The sequence below is a fragment of the Schistocerca piceifrons genome, chromosome 1, assembly GCF_021461385.2.
Source record: "Schistocerca piceifrons isolate TAMUIC-IGC-003096 chromosome 1, iqSchPice1.1, whole genome shotgun sequence".
NCBI classification, from domain to species: Eukaryota; Metazoa; Arthropoda; class Insecta; order Orthoptera; family Acrididae; genus Schistocerca; species Schistocerca piceifrons.
This window is the reverse complement of record NC_060138.1, coordinates 215182637-215204672: the sequence shown is the minus strand read 5'-3', so window position 1 is coordinate 215204672 and position 22036 is coordinate 215182637. Positions and strand designations below refer to the sequence as shown.

The 22036-nt window shown below is 40.0% G+C and overlaps 1 protein-coding gene across 1 annotated transcript in view; it reads right to left on the bottom strand.

Moving 5' to 3' along the window:
• The window catches only part of LOC124804534 (zinc finger protein 16-like), a 137485-nt gene that overhangs the window by 29633 nt on the left and 85816 nt on the right, over positions 1–22036 (bottom strand). Inside the window, exon 6 of the mRNA XM_047264761.1 lies at positions 20597–20924. Within this exon, the coding sequence (XP_047120717.1) occupies positions 20597–20924 (328 nt within the window). The remainder of the gene's footprint in view (positions 1–20596; positions 20925–22036) is intronic.

Below are 22036 nucleotides of genomic sequence, written 5' to 3'. Positions count from 1 at the left end.
ATGCCTAGCATTCGAAACCTTTTGTTTAACCCATCCAGTACCTCACAGAGAAAAGAGAATATAGCATTTTCAGTTGTTAAGCGACTTTGTACATTTGATAGCAAATCGTGTGATATAAAATGATCAATTATCCTTACATACACAGCCTTTTCAATAACTTTAGCACACACTGATGGCATAGAAATTGGTCTAAAATTGTCTACATTATCCCTTTCTCTCTTTTTATAAAGCGGCTTTAATACTGCGTACTTTAATCGTTCAGGAAACTGACCATTCCTAAAGGAAAAATTACAAATATTGCTAAATACAGGGCTAACAGTGCAGCACAGTACTTTAAAATTCTGCTAGGTACTCCGTCATAGCCATGAGAGTCCTTCGTCTTCAGTGATTTAATTACTGACTCAATCTCTCCCTCATCTGTGTCACAGAGGAGTATTTCAGAGATCAATCTCAGAAAGGCATTTGCCAAGAGAGTTATAGGATTCCCTGTAGAAGCTACATTTTTATTTAATTCACAAACTATGCTCACAAAATGATTATTAAATACTGTAAATATATCAGATTTATCAGTAACAGAAATATTTTTACTACGAACTCACTTTATATCGTCGACCTTGTACTGCTGCCCAGTCACTTCCTTCACAACTGACCATATGGTTTTAATTTTATCCTATGAATTAGCTATTCTATTTACATACCACATACTCTTTGCCTTCCTAATAACATTTTGAAGCACCTTATAATACTGTTTGTAATGGAGTACTGCAACTCGATTGTGACTACTTCTAACATAATCATCACGATTTCCTTCCAGTGAGCCGGGTAGGATCTTTGTGAACGATATGCCTCCATTGGTTTCTGCCCTAGTATAGCTTTTCCCTCTCCACTACATCCCATGTTACTCCTCTCCTCTTGAGAACTTCGTTAACCTGCTCTGTCCATCTCTTTCTAGGCAGCCCAATTGGTCTTCTTCCTGGTACCTCCATCTCCAAATACTGGCGTGGAGTTCGAGTCGGTTGCATTCGCTTCACATGACCGAACTAGTTCAATCTCAAAGCACTCATCCTCTCCTCTGTAGTCAACATCACCTGCAGGTCTCTCCTTATATAATCATTCCTGACTCTGTCTCTCCTAGGTTTTGGTAAAGCGGACCTAAGGAACTTCATTTCACATGCTTCTATTAGACTGTCTTCTCTCTTATTTATGACACAGGCCTCTACTTCTAACGTTTTGATATAATTCCCACTTTGTTCTACGTGATACCCTTATCCCATTAGTCAGGCAACTGGGCTGCCTATTACTGCTAGTACCCCATTTAGAATGTTCTAATGGAAAGCAACTCTCAAAGAGCATGAGATATGTGTTAAGGAAAGCATTATATTTATCATATATGTTATTGCCCCCCCCCCCAATGAACCATGAACCTTGCCATTGGTGGGGAAGCTTGCGTGTCTCAGCGATACAGATAGCCGCCATACCGTAGGTGCAACCACAACGGAGGGGTATCTGTTGAGAGGCCAGACAAACGTGTGGTTCCTGAAGAGGTGCAGCAGCCTTTTCAGTAGTTGCAGGGGCAACAGTGTGGATGATTGACTGATCTGGCCTTGTAACACTAACCGAAACGGCCTTGCTGTGCTGGTACTGCGAACGGCTGTAGGCAAGGGGAAACTACAGCCGTAATTTTTCCCGAGGGCATGCAGCTTTACTGTATGGTTAAATGATGATGGCGTCCTCTTGGGTAAAATATTCCGGAGGTAAAATAGTTCCCCCATTCGGATCTCCGGGCGGGGACTACTCAAGATGATGTCGTTATAAGGAGAAAGAAAACTGGTGTTCTACGGATCGGAGCGTGGAATGTCAGATCCCTTAATTGGGCAGGTAGGTTAGAAAATTTAAAAATGGAAATGGATAGGTTAAAGTTAGATATAGTGGGAATTAGTGAAGTTCGGTGGCAGGAGGAACAAGACTTCTAGTCAGGTGACTACTGGGTTATAAACACAAAATCAAATAGGGGTAATGCAGGAGTAGGTTTAATAATGAATAGGCAAATAGGAATGCGGGTAAGCTACTACAAACAGCATAGTGAACGCATTATTGTGGCCAAGATAGATACGAAGCACACGCCTACGACAGTAGTAAAAGTTTATATGCCGACTAGCTATGCAGATGATGAAGAAATTGAAGAAATGTATGATGAAATAAAAGAAATTATTCAGGTAGTGAAGGGAGACAAAAATTTAATAGTCATATGTGACTGGAATTCGTCAGTAGGAAAAGGGAGAGAAGGAAGCATAGTAGGTGAATTTGGATTGGGGCTAAGAAATGAAAGAGGAAGCCGCCTGGTAGAATTTTGCACAGAGCACAACTTAACCATAGCTAACACTTGGTTCAAGAATCATGAAAGAAGGCTGTATACATGGAAGAAGCCTGGAGATACTAGAAGGTATCAGATAGATTATATAATGGTAAGACAGAGATTTAGGAACCAGGTTTTAAATTGTAAGACATTTCCAGGGGCAGATGTGGACTCTGACCACAATCTATTGGTTATGAACTGTAGATTAAAACTGAAGAAACTGCAAAAAGATGGGAATTTAAGGAGATGGGACCTGGATAAACTGACTAAACCAGAGGTTGTACAGAGTTTCAGGGAGAGAATAAGGGAACAATTGACAGGAATGGAGGAAAGAAATACAGTATAAGAAGAATGGGTAGCTCTGAGGGATGAAGTAGTGAAGGCAGCAGAGGATCAAGTAGGTAAAAAGACAAGGGGTAGCAGAAGTCCTTGGGTAACAGAAGATATATCGAATTTAATTGATGAAAGGAGAAAATATAAAAATGCAGTAAATGAAGCAGGCAAAAAGGAATACAAACGCCTCAAAAATGATATCGACAGGAAGTGCAAAATGGCTAAGCAAGGATGGCTAGAGGACAAGTATAAGGATGTAGAGGCTTATCTCACTAGGGGTAAGATAGATCCTGCCTACAGGAAAATTAAAGAGACATTTGGAGAAAAGAGAGCCACTTGTATGAATATCAAGAGCTCAGATGGAAACCCAGTTCTTAGCAAAGAAGGGAAAGCAGAAAGGTGGAAGGAGTATATAGAGGGTCTATATAAGGGTGATGTACTTAAGGAAAATATTATGGAAATGGAAGAGGATGTAGATGAAGATGAAATGGGAGATACGATACTGCATGAAGAGTACAGAGCACTGAAAGACCTGAGTCGAAACAAGGCCCCCGAAGTAGACAACATTCCATTAGAACTACTGACAGCCTTGGGAGAACCAGTTCTGACAAAACTCTACCATCTGGTAAGCAAGACATATGAAACAGGCGAAATACCCTCAGACTTCAAGAAGAATATAATAATTCCAATCCCAAAGAAAGCAGGTGTTGACAGATGTGAAAATTACTGAACTATCAGTTTAATAAGTCACAGCTGCAAAATACTAACCCGAATTCTTCACAGACGAATGGAAAAACTGGTAGAAGCCGACCTCGGGGAAGTTCAGTTTGGATTCCGCAGATGTGTTGGAACACGTGAGGCAATACTGACCCTATGACTTATCTTAGAAGCTAGATTAAGGAAAGGCAAACCTACGTTTCTAGCGTTTGTAGACTTAGAGAAAGCTTTTGACAATGTTGACTGGAATAGTCTCTTTCAAATTCTGAAGGCGGCAGGGGTAAAATACAGGGAGCGAAAAGCTATTTACAATTTGTACAGAAACCAGATGGCAGTTATAAGACTCGAGGGGCATTAAAGGGAAGCTGTGGTTGGGAAGGAAGTGAGACAGGGTTGTAGCCTCTCCCCGATGTTATTCAATCTGTATATTGAGCAAGCAGTGAAGGAATGAAAAGAAAAATTCGGAGTAGGTATTAAAATCCATGGAGAAGAAATAAAAACTTTGAGGTTCACCGATGACATTGTAATTCTGTCAGAGACAGCAAAGGACTTGGAAGAGCAGTTGAATGGAATGGACAGTGTCATGAAAGGAGGGTATAAGATGAACATCAACAAAAGCAAAACGACGATAATGGAATGTAGTCAAATTAAGTCAGGTGATGCTGAGGGAATTAGATTAGGAAATGAGACACTTAAAGTAGTAAAGGAGTTTTGCTATTTGGGGAGCAAAATAACTGATGATGGTCGAAGTAGAGAGGATATAAAATGTAGACTGGCAATGGCAAGGAAAGCATTTCTGAAGAAGAGAAATTTGTTAACATCGAGTATAGATTTAAGTGTCAGGAAGTCGTTTCTGAAAGTATTTGTATGGATAGCCATGTATGGATGTGAAACATGGACGATAAATAGTTTGGACAAGAAGAGAATAGAAGCTTTTGAAATGTGATGCTACAGAAGAATGCTGAAGATTAGATGGGTAGATCACATAACTAATGAGGAAGTACTGAATAGGATTGGAGAGGAGAGAAGTTTGAGGCACAACTTGACTAGAAGAAGGGATCGGTTGGTAGGACATGTTCTGAGGCATCAAGGGATCACCAATTTGGTATTGGAGGGCAGCGTGGAGGGTAAAAATCGTAGAGGAAGACCAAGAGATGAATACACTAAACAGATACAGAAGGATGTAGGCTGCAGTAGGTACTGGGAGATGAAGAAGCTTGCACAGGATAGAGTAGCATGGAGAGCTGCATCAAACCAGTCTCAGGACTGAAGACCACAACAACAACATGTTATTGGCACTATAAACATCCTGCCAATCTTCCTTGACAAGGTTTAGAAAACTCTCTATTGCTGTTGGATTAACTTTCATACATAGTTTGTAATTACATGTGATATTTGTTTGAGTACAAAAGCCTTTTAGTGTTAAAATTTGTGTATCATGGTCTGAAAGGCCATTCACGTTTATACTAAACAGAATGCCATCAAGTAATGAAGAATGAATAAAAATATTGTCTATGTCTTTGCTACCGTTCCCCTGCACCCTAATTGGAAAAAAACACAGTCTGCATCAGATCATATGAATTTAGGAGATCTACCAACATCCTTTTTCTTGCACCACCATACTCAAAATTTATATTGAAGTCACCACAAGTAACTGATTTCTGGTACTTCCTACAAAGTGAATCTAGAGCCCTCTCTAGCTTGAGCAGAAATGCTGTAAGTCAAAGTTAGGGGACCTATAAACAACAACAATTAGAAGTTTAGTTTCACTAAATACAATTGCCCCTGCACAACATTCAAATATCTGTTTAGTGCAGTGTTGTGATACGTCTATCGACTCAAATGAAATACTGCTTTTTACATACATAGCCACTCCTCCACCCTGCAAGTCTGTATCCTTGTAAATGAAGCCCCTGAATTGTCAAATTATTTAAGTGGTGCTCCGACATACCAATAATTTCAGAGTCAACAGCTCTAACACCAACTACTTCAGGAATTTTTCCACGAGTGATCCCACCGCCACCCACTCACTGTCACCTATAAGCTTTGCTTGCCTCCCCTTCCCATACCTATTGAGGTGCAGACCATGCCTAGAGAAACATGATCTGCTGATAGTCCCAACTGGCACCACTGAAATGAGATCCCTGCCCTCTGCCATCAGCACCATCTTCATCCCCATGTTAACATGCCTAACAGCCACATTAAGATGAGGCTGATCATGACGCCGAAAGAGTTGCACGAAATGCCGATTAGTGCCACCAGTTTGAGTAGCCATGTTTACCAGGTCACCACCTGCATCATATTCCCTGTCCCTATCAAGACTTTTCCCTGCTCCACCCACTATAGCTGCCTGATGCTCATTTGTACAATTCCTACTAACTCCCTTATGCTTTCAGTCACCTGAGTCAACCCTGCACTAGGCTTCACAATGCTGGTGACTTGGTACTCACTCCCCAATACTTCTTGCAACTGCTGGCCCACACCTCTGCTGTGGGAACTGCCTAACGGCAGAACCTTCTTCTTTCTGTTAGGCTTTGCAACTGACCTAGGCCTCCTAACTGCTGAGGGCTGCTGCATTTTCCCTACATCTACAGCTACAAGAGGCTCCTCTCCTCTCAACTCTGACAGTTGGTCATATCTATTGCATATAAGCAAAGTACAACTGTCTGAATACCTCCCCCTCCTAGCTGCCTTTTTGCCAACTTCCAGTTCCCATTCCCCACCACCCTTCACTCTCCCCACCCCAACTAGTGCCTCCTTTGTGAGTTGTAACTGCACCTGAAGGGCACAGGTCTTATGTTCCTGCTCCTCTATCAACTTATTTGTACTACAGATTAAGCATTCCCAGGAGAGGATCTCACTAGAATGCCCACTGGCTTCCCCACTGCATTGCCCCCGATGAAAATCAACGAAAATACTTTGAACAAATCCCACAACGTAATCCACTACTCACAAACCTATAACGAGCCCACACTTCTCACTCATGGGAAAATTTTACAGTTACTAAAAAGAAAACTACATGTCTACATTACCTAAGATCAGTTACACCAGTATAACTATTTATAGAACTAACAATAGCGGTCTCAAAATTCTCTGTCTACTAAGAAAGCAAGTACTTGTATTAATACTACTACACCACAGCTAATATCAATACCAACAAAACATCACAAAATTATTAACTAAAACCAAAAATTCAAGCAGCCACTGGAAAACTCAACGAAGTTAAAACACTGAATGAAAATTTTACTGAAACATTTCACTTGTAACAATAAGAAACATCAGCTGAAAACTAAAGCACGAGATTTACTAAATGACTTCAACGCACCGATATGCTACACCATAAGTTCAAAAACCATTATGTATGCCTCAATCAAATCAAAACATGGTATCTGCATCCTTAACAAAATCTGCAAAGCACAATTTGTTCCTCAGTATCTGCTTACCAAATAAAGTAGATCTCTGTCCCTTAAACATAAGGTCCTACTTCCATGCACAGTCAGTGATCCTCATTCACAATGTGACAAACTGATATCATAATTCTGCGTAGGGTGAATGCAGAGTTGGCAAGATGCCTATCTTCGAACCAGTGAATGGCATATGAAATGAACTATTATGATCTTGTTGTCAAATAAATATTCTTGCAAACTTGTTCTTAAATTCTGATTAGTAGGTCATTAAAAATTTAAGATAATCTCACCATCCTATGTCCGTCATGTATATTGTTGGTATATTGTGCAGAGGGATAATGCCACTTCACTACATTTTGGTTAACAGTATCAACCCAATTTTCAGTGACAAAAGCAGTACCATTAAGTACAATTCAAGTTTTATGAAATTTCTGTTTGCTTCCATCATCATCATCATCATCATCATCAATGTATTAATTTACACAAACTGAGAGCCAAACTGAAGGCACAGTGATAGATCGGTGTCATCAGTGTTGCAAATTGATACCTACCTAACTTATTAACACTGCCATTTATCTTATACAAGATTCTACTCCTAAAAAGAAAGAAAGATGAACGAATATGAGTGAACATTCTGTCAATGAAGAGGTCATTAGACACGGAGCACAAGCTTGGAATGAGGAAAGATAGAGAACGAAATCAACTAAACCTTGTAAGAGGAAACATCACAACATTTTATTTAACTGCTTTAGTACTCCTAAAAGAAACCTTGTGAAAAATCAATGGTAAAAAGCTGAAGAATTTCACTGGAAGCTAAAACATATGCCCATTAAAAACAGGATACCACATTTGTGAAAATAAGGCATAAGGTCTATCTAAGTGGCAGCGATCATTTTAGTCTGTATCACAAATTTTTACATTATATACTACAAACATGACCAGTTTTGATACACATACAATAATATTGTGAGAGCAGTACTCTCACGAGAATCGCTGTATCACATGTCCGACTTCATGTTGAGTTAATGGCCAACTGGCCAAAATTAATCACGTGAAGCACAAGAAAAGAAGAATATTTGCAATATATAGTAATTCATTAATAAAAAAATATTTATACCATAATACTATAAGAATGCTTCAGTAGAAAATATTCTTAAAAAGAAAAGTTATATATCTTGGGTATAATCCATGCACCGTTCCTGTTGGAAGGATAAAGAGGGAGTTTGAGAGGAGATGTAGGATAGAGTGTTGTGGAGAGTTCATTTCCTTGTGCAGCACTTGCTAGAATTTAAGGATATACTTGTAACTAACAAGACAAGCCACATGCAGAATTTTCATGGTATGGAGTTTTGTTAGGAAAAAGACCTAACAGGTGTTTTATGAGATAAAATATACCAGGAAAAGGAACTTAGCTGGGAAGCAAGCATAAGATTAGTAATACAAAATGTATGTTATACAAATTAAAAAACTTAGCACTTGAAAAGCATGATAACTGCATTATTTGCCCAAATATAAAAGTACTGAACCATAACTGTAACTAAGAGTATATCTTGCTCACAAATCAATGTTAAAAAAAGTGTTTAGGAATGTATGTGAGCAACGTTAAAAAAGTATTTAGGAGTGCACTGACAGTAAATTAGTGTACTCAGAGGTTACAGTAAGCAGATAATCAGTGAATTTAGAGTTTCCAATACATACATTACGGGGAAGCAAAATAATTTTATTCATGTTACACAGTACTTTTTTGAGTTTAAATTATTTGCAAAGCTAATGTAATAAAAACTGGTGACATTATTGTCTGTGCTTCTGCTGTTTGAAGCCAACTTGTTTCCATTTTACAACTATTTTTGTGAAAAATAAATTATGTACATTTTCAGTGTTCCATAAAAATCATTAATTATTAGTGTATTGCTCTTTCTAACTGCCTTATAGTTCTTACCAAATGTTCTACATATAGGATAACAGTTTCTTGTACTGCACGATTTATATTCTTTACACCCTATGCTTAATCAAACACTGGTGTGCAAAACTTAAGAAACAAATTAACTTTCGCATGATGTGTCACTGCCAAGTAACATAACTCAATGAATCTTGGAATAAACGTAGAAAGAATTTTCTTCTGACTGATGAAGTTATCCATTTAAATGATTAATGGAAAATCTCATATAAAGATGTGAAACAAATACTAACAAAGAGATAGAGGGGCTGGCCAGTACTTACCTCAGCTCAGTACAGCCGATAGATGCACAAAAAACAGAACCGAAAATTTACGTTCCTAGCTTTCGGAACAAATGTTCCTTCATCAGGGAGGAGAGAGGGGAAAGAAAGGGAAGCAGTTTGAAGCTGGCACAGTACTTACAGTAGAATATCTTTGGCTTCCCTCTGACAACCATGCCTCCATCCTTGCTACCCTCCCTGTTTTCCTTTCCCTGTTGCTTCATAACCTGGGTTGTGAGTAACTGAACCTACTTTCCCTTCTTCCCTTTCTTTCCCCTCTCTCCTCCCTGATGAAGGAACATTTGTTCCGAAAGCTAGGAACGTAAATTTTCGGTTCTGTTTTTTGTGTATCTATCGGCTGTACTGAGCTGAGGGAAGTTATCCATTTGTAAGGTATGCGGCCATTCAGACTTGGAAATGTCTTGACCATTAAATATTTCCATTTATGATGTGTTTCGAGTAATCATCATCAGATAATTGTGGCAAAGTTTACATAAAAGACAAATTAGAAAAGCTTACACCTAAATCAATGCAACATCAGGAACAAAAGTACACACCGAGTGCAAGTACTTACAATATGGTTAGGAAAGCTCATACATGTGACCTTCACAAAAAAATGTAAAACCTCAATGCAGTTACCACTAGGTGGATTTGCAAAACAGACTGAAGGCAGCAGACTCAAGGACCACAGTATTTCAACGTGGCGCCAGATGGCATTGCTCTCAAAGAGCAAAAAATATGGGGACATAGCATTTATGATACACAAAATACTGTAAATGTCCCTTACCACATTACATCTGTTTTTTACAATAAGTGTCATACTGTCAATGAAAAAATAAAACGTAGAATACATTATGAGTAAAAACTGTAACTGGACATACACAAAGAATGCACAGCACACTAGGCACAATGTCCAAATATTCCATTCCTCCTCTTCCCCCTTCCCACACACTCCCAGTAATATGCTCTAATTACACGGTTACACTTGTAAACCTATTCATGAGATTTCATCTTAATGGTCTACTTTAAAAGAGAATAAGGTACTGGAGGAAAATGTCATTTCTGTTATAATATAATTTTAAATGTCATTTTGTTTATCATATAAAATTTAGTGAAAATATACCACTGGAGTAACATTCCTCTGCCACCTTCCTTCTTCCTTTGTTCTCTTCATTCCTTCATGCTACCCTTCCCTCCGGTTCCTCAGTTCTCCACTCCGTCCTCCCCCACTCCCCATCATCCCTTGCATCTTTTCCTATTCTCCTCCTCCAGTTATCCTCCCACCACCCTCAACTAATTCAACAATTGTCTCATCTGCCCCCTACCCTAATACAGTCCCCCACTCCTCCCTGTATCTTTACCCATCCTCAGTACACTCTAACACAGTTGGAAAATATTTCTCTCTCTCTCGATGGAATATTTGGACATTGTGCCTATGTCCTCATATGTGCTGATCTTTGAGATGAATGCCATCTGGCACCAAGATGAAATAATAAAGCCCTTGAGACTGCTGCCTTCAGTCTATAATGTAAATCTCAGAATCACTTCTTTTGCAAATACACCTAATGGCAATTGCACATGAGATGGTACATCGTTCTTGTCTGCTCACTTGTATGAGATTTCCTAAGCTTACTCTATGTCCTTGTGCTCATACATACTTCTGTTCCTGATATACTGGTTTTGTAACATTTATATATAAGCACTTCTAATTTGACTAAGCTTACTGTAAGTTCTTGTGCTCAATACATGCTTCTGTTCCTGATATATTGGTTTTGTAACATTTATATATATATATATAAGATCTTCTAATTTGCCTTTTGTGTAAATATTATCACAGTTATCTGATGATGATTACTCAAAAAACATTGTAAATAAAGTATTTAGTGATCAAGATGTTACGAAGTAATTACTACACAGAAAGGACTGATACAGTATACTATAGAAGATAACTGAAAGAAATATGCAACAAGAGGAACAGAAATGACACTTTTATTCAAGGACAATTACAATGAAGTCATTGCAATTTACGATTGGCCACTGGATATTACAAAAGGCCCAATATTAGCAAAAATAACAACAAAACAGGCAAAAAGTAACACCTAAACTGGCAATAAAATAAAATAATTTTTATTGTCCCTACCTGTAAGTGTTCTGCTTGGTTAAGGTTTGGGAATGTTACAGCTCGGCAGTGCTGATCACAGTTTCTACCATTTTGTGGTTACTTCTCATTACATTGCAAGATACACTGTCAAGTTCAAATAAATTTCTCTCCATACAGAATGCATTATGTACATGAGAACGTAATCCCCGAAAACAAGGTTATATCCAAATCCATCAAGTGTGCCTTAATCACTTAACTTAATTTTTTTTCCTGAATTATGGACCAAAAAATAATATATTCTTTAATACTGAAAAACATCCTATAATGAATGATATTACACACAGACATACAAAGACAGCTTTTAAAGCTCAAAATACTGAGTTATAAAATTTTGAAGATCACCAATAATAAAATCCCGAGTGTACTTGTGCTCTGTTCTTTGACTAAAATATTCTGAAACTTTAAGTCATTTTTTACTTTCTGTGTAGCTATGAGGTCTAACCATGTATTTCACAAGTATCCTATGAATGTAAATATTGGAGGCACTGGCTGGAGCACAGTTGATGTATTTATCGCGTACTGCTGGCAAGCACTTGTTGGTCAACTGACAAACTGTTGCCACTTTCAGTCTCTAGTGGGGGTGTATACGCAGACAAGGAAAACAAATTCCTGGATTTTTCCCCAATTACCCAGTTAAAAATACACTTTCTTCCAGGTGAAAATATTTCTCCTTTTGGAAAGATCTTTTATGTGCAGCAACATGTATGCTGAATATTTTCGTATTACGAATGTATAAATTCAAATTCCACCAAACACTGGATGTTACTTTCCGAAACATCGAAATCGAGATTGCGATTCGCTTTTCTAAGCCAGTCATAGCTCATGTCACACGATCTCGCCAGCAGATGACAGCGAATATTCAGACCCTAGGACACATAATGTAGTCAGCCAATAGCAACATCACTGTTAAGTAGTGCGAACACACAAACAGGAAAAGTTAATGTTTTAAATTAATATACATATTGTTGCTACAAGAAAAGAAAAGCTTTTACAAATCATATTGGACTCTAAGGTTAATAAGCTACAAGAGAAGCTAAGCTTTCACATATAAAGTAGATATTTTTTGTGTCTGTTACACTTTAAGATATATAACAGAAATGCACCAGTAAAAATTTTAGCTAAGTTCAGTGACTTGTCCTCGAAGTTTTCCACGAATAAATTAGCTACCACAGAGGAGAGATGGCTTCCTGTAGCACTACATCAATTTGCTCATAACAACAACAAAAATGTCTCACAAGGGAAGTTGCTACTCACCATATAGCAGAGATGCTGAGTCGCGATAGGCACAACAAAAAGGTTCACACAATTATAACTTTCAGCCATTAAGGCCTTTGTCGGCAATATATATATATACACACACACACACACACACACACACACACACACACACACACACACGTCCGCAGTCAGAGACAACTGAAACCACACTGCGAGCAGCAGCACCAGTTCATGATGGGAGCGGCAACTGGGTGGGGGTAAGGAGAAGGCTGGGGTGGGGAGAGGGGGTATAGTATGGTGGGGGTGGCGGACAGTGAAGTGTTGCAGTTTAAACGGAGGGCTGGAGAGAAGGTGGGGAGGGGGGAGGGGAGCGGGAGGAAGTAGTGGAATGGGGAGAAATAAAAAGAAATTAAAAGACTGGGTGTGGCAGTGAAATGATGGCTGTGTGTGCTGGAATGGGAACAGGGAGGGGGCTGGATGGGTGAGGACAGTGACTAACGAAGGATGAGGCCAGGAGGGTTACGGGAACGTATGATGTATTGCAGGGAAAGTTCCCACCTGCATACGTCAGAAAAGCTGGTGTTGGTGGGAAGGATTCATATGGCACAGGCTGTGAAGCAGTCATTGAGATGAGGGGTCTCATGTTTGGCAGCGTGTTCAGCAACAGGGTGGTCCACTTGTTTTTTGGCCAGAGTTTGTCGGCTGTTCATGCGGACAGACAGCTTGTTGGTTGTCATGCATACATAGAATGCAGCACAGTGGTTGCAGCTTAGCTTGTAAATCACATGACTGGTTTCACAGGTAGCCCTGCCTTTAATGGGATAAGTGATGTTAGTGACTGGACTGGATTAGCTGGTGGTAGGAGGATGTACGGGACACGTCTTGCATCTAGGTCTATTACAGGAGTATGAGCCATGAGGTAAGGGATTGGGAGCAGAGATTGTGTAAGGATGGACGAGTATATTGTAAAGGTTCGGTGGACAGCGGAATACCACTGTAGGAGGGGTGGGAAGGATAGTGGGCAGGACATTTCTCATTTTAGGGCACGAAGAGAGGTAATCAAAACCCTGGTGGAGAATGTAATTCAGTTGCTCCAGTCCCGGATGGTACTGAGTTACAAGGGGAATGTTCCTCTGTGGCCAGACTGTGGGACTTTGGGAGTTGGTGGGAGACTGGAAAGATGAGGCACGGGAGATTTGTTTTTGTCCAAGATTGAGAGGATAATTACGGTCAGTGAAGGCTTCAGTGACACCCTTGGTATATTTTGAGAGGGACTGCTCGTCACTGCAGATGCGACGACCACGGGTGGCTAGGCTGTATGGAAGGGACTTCTTGGTATGGAATGGGTGGCAGCTGCCGAAGTGCAGGTATTGCTGATGGTTAATAAGTTTGATATGGACAGAGGTATTGATGTAGCCATTTCAGAGGTGGAGGTCAACATCTAGGAAGGTGGCTTGTTGGGTTGAGTAGGACCAGGTGAAGCAAATGGGGGAGAAGTTGTTGAGGTTCTGGAGGAATGTGGATAGGGTGTCCTCACCTTCAACCCAGATAGCAAGGACGTCATCAGTGAATCTGAACCAGGTGAGGGGTTTAGGATTCTGGGTTTTTAGGAAGGATTCCTCTAGATGGCCCATGAATAGGTTGGTATAGAATGGTGCCATGCGGGTGCCCATAGCCGTACCCTGGACTTGTTTGTAGGTAATTCCTTCACAGGAGAAGTAATTGTAGGTGAGGATATAATTGGTCATTGCAACTAGGAAGGAAGTTGTTGGTTTGGAATCCATAGAGCGTCTGGAAAGGTAGAGTTCTATAGCAGTAAGGCCATGGGCATTAGGAATATTAGTGTACAGGGAGGTGGCATCAATAGTGACAATCAGGGCACCATGTGGTAAACGGACAGGAACTGTGGAGAATTGGTGGAGGAAATGGTTGGTGTATATTTTATATAGGAGGATAGGTTCCAGGTAATGGGTTGAAGGTACTGGTCTACAAGAGCGGAGATTCTCTCAGTTGGGGCACAGTAACTGGCCACAATGGGTAGTCCTGGGTGGTTGGGTTTATGGACTTTAGGAATCATGTAAACAGTGGGGGTGCAGCGAGTGGTAGGGGTAAGTAGAGAGATGGACTCGGCGAGAGGCTCTGGGATGGGCCTAAGGATTTGAGTAGTGACTGGAGATCCTGTTGGATTACTGGGAAGTAGGTGGAAGTATATGACAGCTGACGGAGTCCTTCCACCAGGTAATCCTTGCGGTCCAAAACAACAGTGGTGGAGCCTTTGTCTGCAGGTAGGATTATAAGGTCGGAATCAGTTTTTAGATGGTAGACTGCAGTTCTTTCTGCGGATGTAAGGTTAGTTTGCATTTTGAGGGATTTGGGAATGATGGTGAGGCAAGGTTTGAGGTTAAGAAACTCTGGAAAGTTAACAGGGGGTGGTTTGGAGGCAGTGGGGATGGATCATAGTAGGATAGAGGAGTGAACTGAGTTAGGCGAGGTTCAATATCGGTCTTTGGTTGAGTCCAGCTGGTCGGGTTTGTGGCGAAAAAGTGTTTCGACTGTAGGGACTGGGAGAAGGAGAAAAAGTCTTTAACAAGTACTGCATGATTGAATTTGGGAGTGAGGCAAAGGGTGAGGCCTTTGGAAAGGACTGATACTTCTGTGGGACTAAGGCGTCTGGAGGAAAGGTTCATGACTGCGTTGTGGGTCTGTTTAGATTCTGGGGTCTGTGTGGTGGTGGGAGGGAGTTTGGAGGGTGGGTTAAGTATAGTAGGTCTGTGAGACAGGGTTTGTCAGCTATGAGGGGACGAGGGGGAGGTTTGGAGGTTGTTATAGAGGTGGTGGGCAGTGGCACTCCGAGGTGGGAATAGGAAGTGAGCAGGATGGAGAGCTTTTTGAGGTGGCATTGTGCACGTTGCTCGAGTTCCTGAGTTTCAATGTGTGTTATGGATTCCAAAAATTTGGGGTTACATAGCAGGAGAATTTTGCGGATGGAGAGAAGGTACTGCAAGGAGGATCAGGTGTGGTTGATATGGTTTTGTAGGACTATGTTGGTGAGGGCTAAGGATTGGCGGAATCTGAACAGGTGGAGGTCATTGTGGAAGGAGGGGTGGCAACCAGAGATTTAAAAGCTAAGCTGCAACCACTGTGGTGCATTCTATGTAGTCATGACAACCAACAAGCTATCCCTCCCCATGAATGGCCACCGACAAACTGTGGCCAAAAAAAAAGTGGACCACCCTGTTGCTGAACACGCTGCCAAACATGATATCCCTCATCCCAATGACTGCTTCACAGCCTGTGCCATACGGATTCTTCCCACCAACACCAGCTTTTCTTAATTGCGCAAGTGGGAACTTTCCCTGCAATATATCCTACGTTCCCGTAACCATCCTGGTCTCAACCTTCATTAGTCACTGTCCTCACCCATCCAGCTCCTTCCCTATTCCCATTCCAGCACAACACAGCTGTCGTTTCACTGCCACACCCAGTCTTCTAATTTCTTTTTATTTCTCTCCTTTCCACTACTTCCTCCAACCCCCCCCCCCCCCCTCCTTCTCTCCAGCCCTCTGTCTAAACTGCAGCACTTCACCGTCCGCCACCCCCACCATACTATCCCTCCCTCTCCCCACCCCAGCCTCCTCCTTACCCCCACCTAGTTGCCGCTCCCATCATGAAATGGTGCTGCTGCTCGCAGTGTGGTCTCAGTTATCTCAGACTGCAGACGTGTGTGCAACTTGCGTTTGCATTTGTGTGTGTGTGTGTGTGTGTGTGTGTGTGTGTGTGTGTGTGTGTGTGTGTGTGTGTATTGCTGACAAAGACCTTAATGGCCGAAAGCTATAATTGTGTGAATCTTTTTGTTGTGCCTATCGCGACTCAGCATCTCTGCTGTATGGTGAGTAGCAACTTTCCTTCTCTAATACTGTTACATTCCATCCTGGATTTTCCATTGTTCAACATAAATGTCTGATATTCTGAGCTCGAAATTATTCTAAATGGCTAGTCATCAAAGAGTTGATTTTTAAATGGAAGTCAAATGCTCTGTGATTTAAGAAATTCATTGTACATTCTCGCACATAGTTCAACTTGTGTAAAAGGAAATTTATTTTGACAGTAATGCTTTTCAAACCACCATTCACAATATTTTCCCACAACCTGTTAGAAACAGGTTTGTTTCAGCACTTGCCAGAGAGTTCCACATAACAGGCACCACTGCACTTGCGCAGTTACGGTGATGCAGGAAGCCCATATGTTCTTGCATGTAAAACATTAAAAGATCTTAAATTATGTCATAAAAGAAAAAAAACAATATCAGAGGACACTTCAAGAGCATTGGAATTTCGTGAACCATACTAAAATGTGCGCATTTAAAGTGCATACTTAAAGTGCACATTATTATGTCCAGATTCCCAATGAAGTAGGCCTAGATCTGATATTAAGCTTTTCACTGTGGTTTTCAGGATGTAAATTTTCTTGGAGTACCAGTACTGTATTAATTCATGTTCGTTTCTTCATTATGGCATAATCCCATACATGCTAGAAGATGAAAATGTGCACTTGAAATGCAGTGAACTGTTGAAACTAGCCAAAAGTGTGGAATTAAACACTCCGTTTCAAATACATTGACTGCCTCAGTGGAAAAGATTAATAAAAGCCAAATTTCTTTAGTAAACCAACAAAAATAACTTCATTGTTCTGCAAGGCGATTAATGCTTGACTGTCAGAAAGGTGGAAACAAAATAAAATCTGAAACTAATAACATATTTTAGCTTTCCATAATTACGTGAATTTATTTTAATTCACTTGATAGCTCCTGGCCACAGAAATCTGTTTTGTTCTCATTTGATATGAGAGCAGTAAATGAAGAGGAAACAGGAAAATCATTAAATGTAAGCATGGGTCACCTGGAGACTACACAATTCCCCACTATAACTCAGACTGCGACTGCTTTGCACATCAGCCCTGGATCTATCTATGATATTTCCAAACCGGGGCAACACTAGATAGTCAGTCCCACCCCCCATCCCCCCCTTGAGTGTTTGAGATAGGATGTCAAACAATTTAAAAAAAAACTGAATTTTCAAAAATATGTTCATTTTGTAGCGCACATCTTTCTGAAGATGTCTGATAAATAAAACATGTGTTCAAGGAAAGGTAAGACATGTTATTTGGTCTTAAGTGTGCCAAAGTGTAGTGCCACGCCTCTTCACAGGATTATTTGTATTTGGGAGAACAAGAACTCTTCTGGCAATTTGCACTCTTTATTGCCTATTAGCTAACAACTTGCTGTTTTGTGGGACATAAAGTTAAACATAGGATACATTTAACCAATAAAGACAAGCAAGACAGTACACATTTCTTCAATCCTTAGCTCCTATCATTTTTTTTTTTCTCTCTACAGCTTTAAATGGATATGCATTCCTTTCTGTGAAAGAATTTATTACCTCATCAAAGTTCGTCAAGTATTTTGCTACATGAAAAATCGAAATGTCGTCTAATACCGCAAAAGCTGTTAAAACAAATAGTATCCAAGACTGGTGTGGTCTCTCAAACTGATTATGTCGATTTTGTCACTGTCTGCTAGATAAAACAAAATATGTCTTTCTAATATTGCAGCAATTGTAACACATACCAAATAAATGAGACTGTTTTGGCACAAATGGTCATTTTTATAACACAACAGAATATAATTCACATAGACCAACATAAAATGCCTCTTAGGCCTGCTACAAGCGAAACGCTTTATCTTAGGAAATAGTTGCACATTTCATTCATATGCTCCAGTTTCTCGAACATGAGATCAAAAAGCAGTATTATGAAGTTTTTACATAAATTTGGTATCGTCATATTCTTCCATAACTTGTGTGACGTCTCTATTTCTTCTTCTTCTTCCCTGTTCTAAGAAACAATCTTGTCATCACTAATTCTGGAATTATTGCTGCCTTCGTCAAAACTTATTCGCCTGTTAACTTCACTAACACTGCCAGAACCATCAGTTTAATTATCTCGCGATTATTCTCCAGTTAGTTCGTACAACATGTTTTCCGTGCTACTTCCAGAATAGAACTTAATCGGCTGCTAGCCAGGTACTGTACAACTGGCCCTTACTAGCGTAGCGATCTGACCAAAAATTTTCTGTCAAAATTTTATTTTCTTAGATACACCAAGAAGATAATACATAATCTTTCTTGCCTATAATTCCTGTTAGTTGTTTATATACACTCTGGTAGTCTGAATCTATGGATTTCGCTAGCAATTATAACAATGCTGAACGTTTGCAAACCCAATCAACCACATAATCAGACAGTGATTGGCGTTCACACATTCGGCTTTACTCCACTCAGCTCGTATAGCACCATCCACTATTGCCTGCAGGAAAGTTTATTTCTAGATGTGAAGAGGGTCCCCCTGACAGAGACATCACGTACACTATGCATGCATTCAAAAATCAACTTATGATTCATTCGGAAATCAACTTAGAGTGTGTTCAAAAATCAACAGGGATGTGTTCAAAAACCAACAGGGATGTGTTTCAAAATCATATGTGTGAGTAATCGATAAACGAACATGCGCTGGATGCTAGGCGCTTCGTGAAACAAGGTTTGTTCTCTTCAAGAATAGGAAATTGATGACCCCCCCCCCCCCCCCCCGAAATTGTCACTCGGGCCAGATAACTCGGTTTACCCCCCACCCCCACTCCTAGATCTGGGCCTGCTGCACATGCGTGAATCTGGCAGCTTCGGTGCGGCAGTAAAAATTTTCCTAGTGACATCTAGCTGCTTGCTGCGACTGCTTACACAGCCAACAGCCACATTTCTATAGCCAGAAGTGGGAGAAGATACTACTCGTACGTGACTCAACTGCACATATAAACAGTTGTGACGTTATGTTCATTGGAGGCAATTTGTCGTTCTGAGGCATAGCATAGTCTACTTAAAGCCTTTGACACATTTTGCTGTTGGCAGACGCTTGTATGAGCACTATGTTTTGTTGCTGTATATTTACACCCTCCCCCCCCCCCCCCCCCCCATGTTTTATTGCTGCAATATTACTCTGCAGGAGTGGGATACAGTAATATCCCTTGTTGAAGTATAGGTTCTTACCAGTCAAAATCACAAAAATTCAACTGAAAACTAAAAGAATGAAAAATTAGCAGGCTTTTCCTAGTTTTCTCCCAGATGAAAAAACTCCCAGGTTTTTCCCAGTTGTCCCAGGTCATATATACCCTGCTAGTGAAGTAACATTATATTCTTCTTCACTTTCTTAGCCACTAAATTCAATGTCAAACTCAGGATCACTATAACTATTCTTTTTTGAAAGCATTGCCTAAACAACAATACAGATGTCTGAAAGCGTGTGTTTTGTTGTCAAGTATCCAAAGCTGTACACACTAAACACAATACCTAGTGGGAACCACATCAATCAAAACACGACAGCCAAGCTACAAATGTAGTACCAGATGCTCTCTGGTGACTGAACACATAACTACCAGCACTGAAATGGATATAAGTGGGGTTTTATTTTTTCAAGGGTCTGTTCTGAAGTTGCCCGAATATACTCAGAATTTTAACTTTCTGTCAAAATAATAAAAACAAGATAAGTCAGGTTTTTAAGTTAAGGGATTCAGAGCGCCAATCACTGGCATAGGGCCATTTATCAACCAGCTGTTTCAGACTACCTTATACAGCAAAGTCTGCTGAAATGTTGTGGTAAACACAAGTTTGCTTGCCCTTAATTTATTAAGATGGTAGTACACCATTAAATTGATTAATCCTTGATTACTTGGATACAACATAGCAGTCAGCATTGACGTGTGAAGTTTTGCATTTACCACAAGCAGTGTTCAGAAGGCATGCAAACAAGTTTTTAAGCTTTTACAGTTTCATGAATATGGCCAACCTCCCTTGCTTCCCTCCCATCAATGACTCAAAAGCCAAATATATCTCTTTGTATTCAGGTAAATCACTTCCTTTACCAATTTCAGTTGTAACTTAAATGACCAAGCAGCATATCAGGGCCTCCCGCACACCTACTTTTCTAGTGTACATCAAATTATATATAACACAGCCTACAGGCAAATAATTGAGTAGATTTTCATAATAAAATGACTCAAGAATGCATTTTCATGATGTCTCTATAACTTTTCAATCACCTGGAAATAAGAGCACTCAAATTATGATAAATTAGCCTTACCCTTTGATTAAATGCTCGTGGACAAATTGGACATGCATAAGGCTTTTCTCCAGTGTGTATCCTTTCATGCTTCCTGAGAGTTCCCCCATCCGCAAAAGCTTTCCAACAGTACCTACATCCATATGGACGTTCTCCAGTGTGTATTCTGGCGTGAATTTGCTGACTACTACGAGAACCAAAAGTTTTTCCACACTGTAAACAAGCAAACTGACGTCCTGAACTGTCTCGGTTATGACTGTGACGATGGTTGATGAGTGCACGACCATCTGGAAATTCTTCACCACATTCTTCACAAGCAACCGCTTTATCACGGTGTGACACCATATGCCTAAAACAAATATGAAATGTAAGCTTACACCCATCACTAAGCTGCAAATGGCATTAACATATTTCAGCACATTAAAATATTTCATACATAGTGCCTATACACATTGTTTGTCTGCAAGAAACTGGAAATGAAGAACTTCATAAAGTAAATCAACACTGTCTCAACAATAGCAACTTTACACACTGAAACGGGAAATCACAATTACACAACTGTTCTTGAGTTATGTTACGGGTGAAAGAAACTTACAGCAAAACATAAATAATGTATTAAAATCAGTAAATTTTTATCACTGACAAAAGGGGAAAAAAAGGTTTTAATCAATATTTTTCTAGTCAATAACTTAAGATGAGAAGAGGAAAAAAAATGGAATATTGCAGAAAGTGGGAAAATTGCTACATATTTTATGAAGGAATCAGTCACTTTAATGAAATATCATGTTCACATGAGAGGAATGCAAGCATGTGTTTCAGCCACAAGCTTTTTTCACTTGCCCACAGTTTGCGTGTGTGATGTGGAGGAACATTTTGCTATAAAGCATAGCAACACATCTCACTTTCCTTTTACTACACCAATGTAAGAGATGTACGCATGAAAAATGTAACTTTCATTAGCAGTACCATAAAGAGCATCTACTGTGCCCAGGTTTGTTACAATTCATGGGTAGATATGAGAAAGACAAATGTGGGCACTGTGCAGAAAGCAATGACGGATGTGTAATTTGGACTGGCCAATGAGGGGTCACTTCCACTTTGCAGGCATATTTTGGGAGTGCAAAGGCCTCCAAAGAAGAATGTTGTTATATAGACTCTATGCTGTACTCTCTCAAGTTAAGTACAAACTTATGGTTTTGGTCAAGCACTGAAGCATCATGTATGAACTTGTCTGAAAAGCTTTGTTTATCAGCAGTTGTGAGTTGATAACTTATTTGAATACAGAAGAATTACAGAAACGGTGTTTTGTGATTTCGTAGTGAGTTGTTTAAATGTGAAAGCTCTTTTATAGGCTTCCCTCCATTACAATTGGAAAAGAAGTCAGTGGTCAAATACTTGGCATTGCACCATAACATAAGGAGTAAATGAGATGATGAGCAGGAAATTCAGGAAAGAAGGTAA